General features: G+C 36.7%; 1 protein-coding gene across 1 annotated transcript; it reads right to left on the bottom strand.

Moving 5' to 3' along the window:
• Positions 1–107: 107 nt before the first annotated feature.
• LOC105049652 (kinetochore protein NUF2 homolog) lies at positions 108–13,585 on the bottom strand. The gene is made up of 11 exons (XM_073242497.1): positions 13,344–13,585; positions 13,033–13,251; positions 12,834–12,924; positions 12,556–12,735; positions 10,340–10,429; positions 7,292–7,399; positions 2,251–2,308; positions 1,328–1,441; positions 1,036–1,193; positions 506–601; positions 108–374 (listed from the first exon to the last, which is right to left on the bottom strand). Exons 1-11 carry the CDS (start codon positions 13,502–13,504, stop codon positions 282–284), a joined length of 1,368 nt encoding a protein of 455 aa, XP_073098598.1. The 5' UTR covers positions 13,505–13,585; the 3' UTR covers positions 108–281.
• Between the last annotated feature and the right edge of the window lie 423 nt (positions 13,586–14,008).

Consider the following 14,008-nt stretch of genomic DNA (forward strand, 5'->3'; position numbering starts at 1 on the left):
GCATTTATGAGGGCAATGTCCTTTAAAAGCCAGATGGTGAACAAGCGAGAAGGAAATTAAGGTACAAATTAATTATGTCACTCAAACAAGAAGCTGGCCATTCATTATCTCCTCTGACAGAAAATACACCACGCATTTATGACCCCATATAAATTTACATTTCCCTAGTTAATATATTCTCGTTTCCATCACAGAGCAAGGTGACACAGATAGATCCTGCAATAAGAAAGAACACTGGAAGATCTGAGCTCAAACCATGGGATAAACAGCATCAATGGCCATCAACCTGTGATCTCAGTCCCCAGGGCTTCCTTCTCCACCCCCACCTCAATCCTTTGCAGCAATGAACTGATCGTACTTGAGTAGCTATGAAACTAAATCAAAAAAGAAAGAAAGAATCAGTAGTAATCTCTATGTAGTAATGTCTACATACATATAATATAAGACTGGCAAATGTACCCATTCCCACCCCATCAAATGATTAATGTATAACATTGAAACATACCGCACGAACAATTTCTTCAAGTTTAGCATGAAGTTCTTGTTGTTTTGCCTTTCCGGCTTCTCTTACTGAACTGGCATCTGAACATAAATTATCACCCTTGGATATAAGAAAGGAGCAAAGAGTTAGACAAACTCCATAAGCTTATATTGTGTTGATCACTTAAAAGATGATTTATATACAAAATGAACAAGAAGAATGACAATCTGTAACAGTATCTGCCAGTTCACCACTCTGGTTAAACAAAACCATTTGTTTTTGAAGTAACCGACATTTCATTGTGATTGCAAATGGAAAAGTTATCTCCAAGAAATTGATGCTCTGGTGGAAGCATCTAGCAGTCCAGGCAGGAACTGGAGATGCTGGACATAGAGGTATGCATAGCAGAACAAATGCATATCATTCCTTCTTGCGATCTATATCACAGCTATTGGTCAGGAATGTACCATATATCACATTTATCAGTCAGGAATGAGATATTACACAACTGATTTCAATTTTTATTTTAATGTAAGGGGCTGTGAAATATTTACCTTCGCAACCAACGCTTCAACTTTTCTTTCCCTTGGTTCCAGACATTGCAGCTTCCATTCCATTTCTGCCCTTAAAGTGTTAAGTCTGTGAATCTCCTCTGCATGTCTCATATCCCTCTCTCTTTCTGTTAACTTGACCAACTCCTCAGCTTGTTTTGCTGATAAATAGTTTTTATTGCCACATAAGATACAGTTGAAGAAGATATCATTCCTTAGTCCCACAACCAAGGACAAGGACAGGGATCTAGTAAACAATTAAGAATAAAGTGGTGAATTTAACCCACAAAACAACCTTTTCCTTGCCGTTCAACTATTTTTGCTTCGAGAGACATATTTGAAACCCCTTCATCACTCAGCTTAGCTTTCAGTGCCTTAACTTCCTTCTCATAGTTTTGGCTGAATTTACCTGGAAATCAGTCACAAGAAGTACAATGACTACTACTTGTTATCCAAACAACAACAAGAAGAAGAATGACTAGATCATAAGTTACAAAAAAAGAACCAGGTTAGTACACAAGTCTTCACTATAGTAAAGGACTCTTTCTTATTAATTGAGCATAACTTCTGCTTAGCCTACCATTTTAACAAGTAGAATCCAAAAAAAATTGAGTATTCCGGTAACATCCATAATCAGAAAGTTTCATATTATCTTTTATACTAGTTGAAGTTTCATATTATCTTTTAGATGAGTAGGCACCTTTTTTCTGTCAGTTAACAACACGTCTTAAATGAGTCCCAAATTACACTAATCAGACTAGATACATCACCATCAAAATATCGCTCGAGTATAATTTCTTCAACAGAGCAATACAGAAAAAATGAAAGATTGTTCAGTCTCTACACCCCAACTCTTTTTTCAGGTACCATTTATTCATTCAGAATCTCCTGGTTTAGCCATAGCTAGAATTTCATGCAGATAAGAGCTACAGCCAGTCTCTTAAAACACTATGGCCAGCCAACAATTTTAACTAACATCAAAGACCTTCTTAAACAGCCAGCAAGAAATCAAAGGTAAGCTTGATGTTTTAATTATGTTCCATCCATAATGTAGTATTAATAAATGGCCAGCAACAACTACAAGATCCATAAATTTGTAGAGAGAGAGCTGAATGTTTTGGCTAAATCTTTGGACAGGATAAAACAAGAAAATTCTTCAAACAAAATGTAAATATTTGATAAACAGTCCAGAATCCAGTTTAAGTTCTGGAGCTAAACGTACTTGTTCCTGTATAGCCTGCACCTGTGAGAAATGCTTGGACATTTTTTCATAAGCCTACAAAAGATGAGAGCAATTAGTCAGCACAAAGTGAACCCTAGATATTAACAAAAGATGCACTGTGCATGTTTAACATTTATATTGTTCCTGCAATAATCAAGTTTTATTTATCCATGTTCACATCGAAAGATATAATTGACAAACTCAGATTCATTTAAACTTTTAACAAAAAGAGCTATAAAGAAAGAAGAATGGTGTTTTCCATTGAAAAGAGAACAGGAAGGAAAAAAGCGATACGGATACCGACTATATAATTTATATTAGTCAACTTTATTATCAAACTCAGCATTTAAGGGATTTGACATTCGAGAACAACTAATTAATAAACAAGCATTCAAGGCATGAAGTTGCATGCAAACATGCATGGGATGAAAATACATTCAGCACAAGGTTAAAAACAAATCATCTGCTTATTATATGGCTGACAACAATACTACATTGTAATTGATACCTCTTACTGGTAAATATAAAAACAGTTTTGCAGTGTTTTAAGAGATAGCTATGATACACAAGTAGTCAAGGATGCACATGCACTATACAGACCACAATGCATGCACATATACAGTTAGTATTTCAACTATTTAAAATGAATAAAATATATTAAATACAACAAATTGCAATATTTTTTTATATAAATAATAACAAGAACATGAAGCAATTTGTGCTTTCTATTTTCTACTTAATTCTTAATAGGAAAAATTATATCATACATGGTACCCTTCCTGCCTCAAGCCCATATCCAACACAACCATTAGCTTGGACTTGCCCGTTGACATGGGCCAGCATAGGAATGGCCACATATGTGGTCGCAAAATATTAAAAGCCTAAAAGGGCAGCAGTTGTAGTCATACAATGACAAGTAGGCAGAATATTGAACTACATACAGCTAATTCAATCATATATGCATCCAGATGGTGCTAACCAAATCATCCTTTCAGTTCCAATAAGCAGCCCATCCACATATACTAGCCGTATACAGGGAATGCGCTACAGTCAAAAGGACCACTAACCCTCTATGCATATTGGACTTAGGCACCATATCTTAAAACGCTAAACCATTGTTCTGACACCTGGCCTGAACATCGCCCTGTTTAGGCATCCAACTCAAGGATCAGCAGGTCAATCCCGGGTCAACCATGAGTTGACCCACTAATTTCGCCTTCTCTTGTCCCCCCTTTCTCACTCAAAGGAAGCAAATTATCTGCCCATGATCTCCCCCAACTCCAAACTCCTTGCCCCAATCCCCACCATGAGACCAGATATGGAATCCACCAGCGATCAAATGGCCAAGAAGATCTTCCCGCATTGCTGGCATCATGGCACTCATTATCCTATACCTCCAATACAACTGAGGTGGAGGAGCTGCAACCGCCTCCAGGCCAAGATTGCCAAGCTCTTGAGGCTCATTAACACACACCTCATTGACATCCTCCATGACCATCTCCTTCTGCACCTCACTGCCTTTCTCCTTTTCTTCCACTCCATCTCCACCTCCTGGTCCTAACTCGACTCCTTCCCCCTCTTCACCCTCAACTAATCCTGCACCCACCATTCCATCTTCAGCCTCTTTTCTGCCAAGCCTCCCCTGACCCTTGAACCCTCTTCCCAAATCCCAACCCCTCCCCCTCTCCTTCCTCCCAAACTCCCCACAATCACTGTCCAATCCTCATCCAGTAGCCTCCTTGCTGCTTCACTCCATACCCCACTCTTTCCTTCTTTGCCTGCAACTCAACCACCACCATGTGGGCGGCAATCCTGCCTCACCACTCAATCCAAGTGTTGCCCTTATCTTCAATCCCTACATGAGCCACCCCTCCAGCACCAACAGCAACCTCAGTGGCTACTATTTCAAGGCCTCCCACATCCTCCGCCTCGAACGTGCCCTTGCCACCATTCCTTATCCTTAATAGCTGACCTGGATGAGTCAAATTCTAGGTCAAATCAAGGTCGGGCAGGTCAATAGCTGGGTAAGTGGGTCTCTTAAGTTTTTGAAAATCTGGGTTCGTGATTGACCCAACCCATGTAGTCCTACAGGTCATGAGGGGGGTCAATCTCAAACCTACTTGGCCAGCCATGTCTTAAACATTGCACTGAACATTAGGACATACATTTCTTGTACAAGTACCAGAAAATGTGTTGCATGCATGGAATGGAGACAGGGCAGTGTACTGTCATCTTGCTCACAAGGACATGAAGGGATCATTTGTCCAACGACACTATCTGAAATGTTGAACCAATGCTTTCACATGTATTTTGCATCATAAGAAATAGATGCATATGCATTTTCTGTAGTATGGATAGATGATTCTTATTTAAGCATAGACCCTAGTGCAAGGAGAGAACAGAACTTACTGATTATCAATTTAGTAAAGCTCAAATCATGCCAGCAAAAGCAGAAAAGAATATCCAAAGCTTAGATCCCTATACTCATTATAACAGAGTATGACATGAATGATCTATAGGATTTCAGAAGTACTTGTTTTTGGAAGGTTGTAAAGTTTTGAAACAGTGGTAACAACACAGATAGGTGACACAAACATGGAATATGTTGTTAATTTGTTCACACCATGTGGTTGGTTTTGATTGTTGTACACCAACTCATGGATTTTTGTGATAACCATATCTTACAATTCATATGAAGGAACTTCAGTGATACTTATCTTTACTGAATAAGATGGTCATTGTAAAATCCGAGAATGGTAAATACTTGTCCAAGATTTTATGTTGGAATTATTTTTTCCTACAGAAGATAGCTAGATAGATCTGTATCAATATAACAAAACAAAGTTTCCATATGCAGAGATTCATGAATCATGCATGTGTAAGTTCATGTGACCAGAATTTTGCATCATCAAACGATATTATGATCCAGAACAACACTCTAAAATGGTAAAAAACAAGCATCAGCATACATGAGCATTGAAGTCAGTTCTGATGTTATGAATATGCTGAAAGTTGGCCTCTTATGAGTGTTTAAGCTTAAACCTTGTTGGCCACGGCATATATCATGATAAAGTGTTTGACCTATTAATCCATTCTATCCAATAAAACTGTTGGTTTATATGAATCTAAATATCATTAACGAGGAACAGAGAAGAGAAATGAAGAAACTTCTTTTACCAATCAAGTGCTATTACCAAAAACTTCATCTGTCGCATCTTTGTATTATTATGATTATGCATGATATTGTAATATTAATTATCTACTTCCAATTGTAACATGCTCCTACAATAATTAGCCAAGCACTGCATCATGTATATTCTCCGCTATTGAAGGCAAATAATAGGAGAAGCTCTATGCCCCAGTCTTTAAATTAGCATGCAACAAGAGATGGTAAGGAAAGTATGTCAGTATTTACCAAATCTCCACTGGCTAAAATTTTTCCCAACCAGGAGTAATATTTATAAAGAAAAGTATCCATAGAAAATGCTTGTACTAAACCAACAACTCCTCTCAAAAGTAAGCTCTCAAATAAGCAAGCTGCTTGTGTGTGGCTTGTGTTCAACTTGTCATTCAGCTTGGTACGGGCTTGGTCAAGTAGCAAACAGACCAAGCTCGAGATTTCTCCAGCTCGCACATGTTCAATTTGGTTCAGATTAAAGTGTAATTAAATATGTAGACTCTATGTAATATATTATTTTAATTATTACTTATATATTTGATTTTTTTATATTTACTTATTACATACTAATGTGCTTGATATGAAGATGTATCTTGGTTGCTCGATCTTAGTCTAATGTGGAAATTTTTTACTTGCTAATAAGCATCCTCACAAAGATATAATTATGAAGAATAGTTAAAAATAAGTATGTGAAAACCTTGGGGGACCTCAAGCTCTAGTCAATCCCATTTTTTTCATTATCAAATAATAACTTTTCATCATTTCCATGTCTATGAACTGATTCTTTTCAACATGAAGCATGAATCTGTAAACATAAAAATGACAAACAAGCCAAGCGCCAACAATAGGGTGGATTGTAGAAATTTTCTGTCATTCATTCATATCAAGGGCCAAATCATACGCCAATGCAAGATCTTTTAATACTTCCTCACAATATCCATTTTGGTGAGTGATGCCCTGTACATGTGTATGGATACGATTTTTGTGTATGGATGTGTGCATGTGCCTGTTTATTTTCTCCAATTTAAACGAAACCCTGGAGACAATCTAGCATTGAACTTAATGCCCTTTTCTTAAAGATGCCAAAACCCTTCAAATAGTGGTCAAGTTATTTGGCTTTATCTATTACCCTAACTGCACATAGCTTGCTATTTCCAAATAAATGCAGTGAAGCTTAATTGCCGAAATTGTACAATGTAACTGCACTGAAAAGAAGCTACCATAAAAAGGAAGGTCTTGGTATTTCATTTATCTTATTAGTCAAACATAAATGCAACTCTTGGAAGTTGTGAAATAAATCAAAGAATTAAATCAATGTCCTTCAAACTTGAGACACTGCTCACATTTCTTTAGAATTACACATGATATGGCATTAGCAGGTAGATGCTTAACCAATTTCTTGTGCATAGAGTTTCTATAAGCTATATTGTCAATGTAATACATCAACACCTACAAAATGCAAAGTGCATAAGTGTACTTTAATTTGTGTTTGATTCTTTCACTGTCTTGGCAATAGATCTCTGGAAAAAAAAAAGTGACGCCCATTAAATATATTTGGCAAGCATATTCATCTAACTTTTTATCAGTTTGTCAAATCATAAATTTTCAAAGCACAAAATGTGACTGACTGATAATCATTAAAGTTTGGCCCCCAAATCTATGTCCATGCACTAATATCCATAGAGGGAAAAATGACCGTAATACTCTTTTAGCCATCAAGAAAAGTGGATATTACTACTCTATCAGGGATACATGAACCCCATTGACAAAATTTGGTAACAAATGGATTAGAGAAATAAATAATCAACACAACCCTGTAGAGTAGCCAATAATATATAAATTGGAAACCAAGTCTATACCTTTGAGTACACCTCCAAAGTGACATTTTTCTCTTGAACACTCTGCATTGCCAGCCTTTCAGAGTTCTTCACCTCTGCTCGATTTGCTTTTTTCTCTTCAAGAGCCCTCTTTAAATAAAAAAGAAAACCTCAATTATCTGGACTAGTGGATTGCATTGCTATCTTGCATAACCACAGATGCCATTAACAAGTATCCATATATTGCATGTTTGATCAATATTGAGAATGGAATTAAAAGCTGATATACATGAAGCCCGTTAGATGCAAAAAAACAATAGATGAACAAAAAAATAAAGCAAGAAATCAGATGCAACCAGACATGAAGATTAAAAAAAAATGTATTGCCAAAACTTCTATGAAGTTGCTGCCTGAAAACTATATTTGTCTTAAAAACATAATTAGCATTTTTCACAAAAAACAAATGCATTGAGAAAACCTAAATGCCTTCAGAATCTTTTAAAACACGTCTATGATGTGAAGATCTGCATACAAACTAATTGAATATGGATGTATGAATTAGTATATTGTATGGGCCAGAATTTAGAATTAGATCCTTCAAATTTGCAAGAGTAACTTGCAGGACTATGTGATAGGGAATGACTGGTCAATTTGATATGTTTTAACTTTGAAGAGACTGATGTTATTGAAGTTTCTTCATCAAAACAATGAGCTTGAGCATGATCATATCCAAGAAAGAGATTTGTATCTTGAAAGATAGAAGTAGCTTGATGATAAGAAAAGAGACCATCTGATGAGGACAAAAGGCAAGATGTTAAAGATGACAGAAGATGATGCTGGAAATATAGAAGAGATAGTGTGGGAAGTTTCTAATTCATAAATAATTGGGAAAAGGACTTTGGATATCTAAATTCCAAGAGTGATGTTTGACAGTTTGAACCAACAAATTTAGCAACACTACAGGTGAGGGATAGACTGTTGGCATGAGATTAAAATGGATCTTCTTGAGGCCCTCTGGATGGTTCAGATGTCGAGTAAAGAATAAAAAGGGAGTAGATAATTTGACCTAAGCTGGATAGCATCAAGAACATTCATGAATTTTGTCCAATTAATAATATAATTCATATAACAAGTGATTTCTACACTCTCAGTATTATGAACAGAACAATGAGCTACAATTTCCTTGCTTGGTAGGAGACTTTACACATCCAGGGAACAATACATGCAGAGAAGAAAACAATTCTGTGATTATGGGTCTCTAAAATCAATGCAAGCATTGAATTCCATAAAATTAAAATATGTTTATAGTGTATACACTCCGCTACAAATTTAAGAGCACAACTACATATTGGAGAATCTGCAAAGATAGAAGCATTGTAGACAAAGTCGCAATTTTGGCATATTGATTATTTTGACTAGAGGAAAATTTTAAATTCAACAAAAATGCAAACAAATCGCAAAGGATCAATTTTGTTGATATGAAAGCAATTTCCTTTAAGAGTCCCTATGATTGGTTGCTTGGAAAAATAAAGTTTTTTGGAGAATCGAAGTTTCCAGCAGTTTCAATTGTCTGAAACTAAAGAGGTGGAAATGGGATTGACTGAAAAATTAGACTTTTCCTTTCCTGAGGAATGAGGATAACAGATAACCTTTTCTTTTTCCCTTTCCTTTTTCGGAGATTTCTGCATAACCAAACAGCTCTAATGATAAAAGAAAAGAAAAAGGAACATGGTGATTTTCTACATTTGGTTGCACTGAGAAAATCAAAGAGAAAATTGTAGATAAAAGCCTTTATCTTGCTTAGTTCACAAGGGAATTTTCTAAAAATTGCCATTTCTTGGAGCAGAAAAGTTTTAGGGTGGTTAGAGAAAATTTCGTCTCATATTTTCTCCAAAAAAAAGAAAAAAAAATACAAAGTAAGAAACTTTTCTCCCTTTTAATTTCACAGCAAACAAATAAGCTCCCAAAAAGAATCTGGATGATTTAGAACCAAAAAATAAAAAGTTGGGAAATTCAAAAGAGTTTGTAAAAGCAAACGTCATGAACATCACCAAATACAATTATAGATAATGTTACTGATAAAATTCATTCATATCTCATGATAAGTCATTTATAATTTGTGTATAGCTGATAATTTGATCATCTATCAAGTCACATGAATAATTGGAGTAAGCATTTTGGATGATATGAAGAATTTTTTTTATATCTCAAAATATTTTTGATTTACTATTAACTTTAGGAGTGAGTTATAATGCAACATTAATTAATCTGATGTGTCATGTCATGAAAATATCCCCTTTTTTTTTTGAGAAATATGGTGGTTGTTTGCCAGCACCCAAATTGAACCCAGGACCTCTCCTATCGAGGCTTGGGTGCTAAGCAGCTTAGTTAACACATGTTTGTCATGGTAAGATAAGCTAATATACAAACAACATAGAAGCAAACCAAGTAGGCCAATAGTTCAATATAGTGAGCCATAAATTGCAAGGCTTTGGCTCATGGAATTGAATGTTGTCCAACTATTGAATCTACAGATACCTATTTACCAGCAGTCCGACAAGTTAACAGAAGACACCATGTGATATGGCAGCAGACATGCAAGGCAGACTTGAAAGAGATATGTGATGATCGAGCACTTCTTAAAATAAGAAATTTGTGGCCTGTGCTTTGTTGTTAACACCAAGATGCATAATATCAGCCCCTTTTAAGTATACTTGCTAGATTTTCAAAAAACTTTTTTTGTGACTCAATATAAGCTTTCACTAAAGATCCTATAATAATTTATTTTTGTCATAGGTTCAGCACCACATAAGGTTTCACCATGATGAAAATGCATAACAGTGATCAATAATATTAAAGCTTTGATGGCTCTCTTCAATTCTCTCTAAATTATATTTTGGTTTCATGTTTGTCTTACTATGACATCAAAATAATACATTAATACCACATCTAATCATGTATCTGCCTAAATGGAATTTTACATCAAGAGTTCGTGCACAAAGAAATATAATTTTGCCCTTCTTAATAATCAGAAAATATAGCACCCATGACAATGATATGATCAAGATATAACTCTGTAGACTATAGAACCTGTAGCTTGTCTGGGGATTGAACGATTTTAGACAACAGCTTGGAATTTTCTTGCACATTCTTCACTAACTCAAAATCGGCTTGAGAGATCTGCAAGAAATTAATTTATGTAAGAGCTTAATGCTATAATTTCATGAGAGAAAAGTAATTAGCTCATCAGATAATTGCATTGGAATATCATAATTAGGAGCCATAAAGATTTCGATTAAACATAATAAAACTATTTGGCAAGATATGTCAACAAACTCCATATAGTATATGTCATAATAAGGTAAGAGGGAAAACTCTTGTATAGAATCAACTACAAGTTGATACATTAACTATGACATCTGAAACTTGACTCCCAGGTTGTCTGCACCGTGAAGTAAAAATAATTAACACAGATAAATAAATTGCTATAAGGTTTAGGCATCCAACCTCTAAAATTGGGGAAAAAAAAAAGGAGTATAATGAAGCAGATTTTGCAGTATACTCTGAAAGACAGTGGAACAAACATACCCAAGTATGCCTATATGGTTTACACACATAAAAGAATGCACATGTCTGTTATATCACAGTAGCTGATGGACTCCAATAGTTCTTTTTATGAGTGTGCATTTTTTGTATTCATAAGGCTTGCCTTGTGCATAAACATGCAACCTTTTGGTGAGTACATGCTTGATTGGGTGGGTGTGTCCACTGAGGGTATATATTTGGTAAATGTCCTGCACCTAATTATCAAGTTTCATGCTGTCATAGCCCAGGTACCATCAACATGAGGCCTCAACAAAGCTTCAGAGACCTATGATAGAGTTACAGCCGTCATCACAGGACAATTCCATTTTCAGATTAAATCATCACAACAAAAGAAATATTTTCATGTCCCTGTCAACAACACCAACCAGACTGCACGCAGCTAGAGAGGTTGTCATTTCAAAGATTTTTTAAGCTCTCCTTGCAAGTACAGCTTATTAAGCCCTGATCATACAAAGATAAAGATAATTGCCATCTTTGAAAATATCATTTTTGGCATAGTGTTTGTGATTTTGTTCTTTCATATTTCTTTCAAATGACCGCTGTGATCAACTGCATCTGCTCCAGGTGCCCAATCTCCTTTTGGACAATTTCAAGGAGGTATCTCATTTTGTTTTAGTCAGCTGCTTAAATTTTGTCAAGATTTGATCATTTGGACCTAATTCATTTCGGGTATCCTGAATTAGTCCAAGGATGGTAAGCCCACTAACCCATGCCCAGAGCCTTTCCCTTCTTTCTTTTCTTCGATTTCATCAATATTAATTGGATTAAAATTTCTAAACTCAATATTCCTTATTGTATACTAATTTCTATAATCTTAATAATGTGATCTAAATACTCTTGCATGTCCAACAGTCTCTTTTTTTCACTGGGTTCAGTCTATATCGTGAGTCATGCAAACTGATACTTCCATTCAAGATGCATGAGCAACATCCAGACCCATTGTTAACATGGGTACACACTTGGTGCCCCAGCACCCCAACATTAGCATGTCAGAGGCCCTCTTTTGACACAACAATCTTGAATTGTAACTTACTCTGTGAAGAAGTTAAAAAAAAAAAAAAAAGCTAGGATGCTAAGTTTATGTTGGTGAAGATAGCCACGGCCCCTACTTTTCTTCGATTTCCTTGAATATGATTATAGAGTTCACAATCTTAACCTGTTACTTTTATGGTTCAATTCCAAAACACATGATGTTCATTTGCTGTTGGGATTAGCACAATTCCAGATGTGCATGCAAAGCTAAAATTCAGCAATAACACTTTCAAACTATGAGTACTCAGTGATTTCCATGGCCATGCATAATGCACTTACATCTGATATAGCTTGATCTTTGCACCTATTTTGCCCATGGCTGGATGAAAGGCAGTGCAGCTTGATTTATTGTCATTCTATTGACTAATGAAGCAGCTAAAACAAATGTACTTGGAAGCTTGCATCATTGCTTGTTGTTGTAGGTTTTGCATAAGATGCAAAGGATGTACATGAAGCCCATCCTCTGTATTGGAGTTACCAAGGTATATGCAAGAGAATTTTTAACATACCCACTCAATCAAAAAATGCAAGATGACGTTTTAAATAAAACATCCACCTACAAAATTTTAGGTACATATTTATGAAAACCATCAGCACTCTGATATGGGGACCACTTAACCAATTAGCAAAACAAAGCTAGCTAATATCACCAGAATGGCATATCAAACCTTATCATTGATAGCATCAGTCTTCTCCTTGAGTCCTTTGGCCAGCGTCTTCAACGACATCTGCTGCTTGTTATAATTCTGTATGGTCTGCCTCAACTCTTTGACCTCAGCTTCCAACTTATGAACCATGGGCTCCTCCATCTGGCATGCAGCCTCATGGTCCAAAATTTCCTTGTTCAGCTGCAACATACTTCCCATTCAATCATCTCCCCTTGAGTCTCGATCAACACCAGAAACCGAGAGATCAAGAACAGTAAAGGAAAAGAGAAAGGTAGAACCTCAGCAATCCTAGTCTCGAGTTCTGTTCGCTTTTCGTCGTAACTTGGGAACTGATCCGCGATCGGCCGCAACATGTTCAGCTTATCTTCCCTGAGACATATCAACACGAAAAATCGAACTTTAAAGAATCCTCAACAAAGATGAAAACCCTAGAATTCAAAAAATGCTTCTTCTTATGGGATTTCGAGGGGCTTTTGCCTGTAGTATAGGAAATTGACGACGGTGCTGAGGATCTGGGAGGTCCGCCTGGGATCGGGCTTGAGCAGGTCACGGAGATTGAAGCTCCCAAAGCGGATGGAGGCGAGGACTTCCCTGACCTTGCGGTAAAGATCGAAGATTTTGATGGCGTCGTCGTGGTGCTCGGGGTTATCCAGGAACTCCAACGAGCTGAAGGCGATCTGGTTGTCGGGATCATACCTGGGTGGAGGAAGAGGAACAGAAGAAGAGGAAATCCATGGGAGTGGATCAGAGGAGGAGGGGAATTAGGTTAGTGTCAGAGCAGGACGAACCCAACGGGGTCTACGTAGGAGAGGAAGTTGGAGTAGAGGGCGCAGACGACGTCGGCGGAGGGGTTGGTGAGATCCTCCGGCTTGAGGGCGGCGATACCGGTCTGGGCAAGGACGGCGATGATCTCCGCCGCCGGCCGCTCGGGGAACGAGAACGTCGACATCACTGACTTGCCGCGTGCGAACGTGAAGTTCCTCCCTGTTTTCCCGCCTAGTGAAAACTGAAAATTTCTAATAGACACGCCTGCATCAAGAATACCAGCTAAACACAAGCATGAGGAGAAAAAACAAATAAATAAATTATAAAAATCCCACTGAATTTTTTGTTCATTATACTTATATACAGTAGTTTATAAAATCTATATTTATATTTATATAAATTAACAGTATTAATCAAACCATTTATATAATACAAAAAAATAAAAATACTCTCTAAGGTCATTTTTATTTTTTAATCTATTTAAGGATGCTTTTCTCCTAAACTCAAAAAACATCCATCATCCTCTTTCTCGTCGAGCTCATATCTATTTTCATGCTCGACCTCGTCGATAATATCCTTAGAGGGTCGGTCGGTGATGTTTATAACCTTGCTACTGCCTACACAGGGTTGAGGTTGCTCCACCCTTTGGCAACTCCATTGAGATCCCCCCGTCAGAAAAAAAAAACCT

Source organism: Elaeis guineensis, chromosome 8 (genome assembly GCF_000442705.2).
Source record: "Elaeis guineensis isolate ETL-2024a chromosome 8, EG11, whole genome shotgun sequence".
Classification (NCBI taxonomy): Eukaryota; Viridiplantae; Streptophyta; class Magnoliopsida; order Arecales; family Arecaceae; genus Elaeis; species Elaeis guineensis.

What these genes read in the sequence shown, in the direction of transcription:
- LOC105049652 (XM_073242497.1), bottom strand. Translation starts at nt 13,504, where the DNA reads ATGTCGACGTTCTCGTTCCCCGAGCGGCCGGCGGCGGAGATCATCGCC. An exon ending in TCCTACGTAGACCCCGTTGG is followed by an intron (nt 13,252 to 13,343) that starts GTTCGTCCTGCT and finishes TCCTCCACCCAG; the next exon opens with GTATGATCCCGACAACCAGA. An exon ending in AATCCCCAGACAAGCTACAG is followed by an intron (nt 7,400 to 10,339) that starts GTTCTATAGTCT and finishes TTTTATTTAAAG; the next exon opens with AGGGCTCTTGAAGAGAAAAA.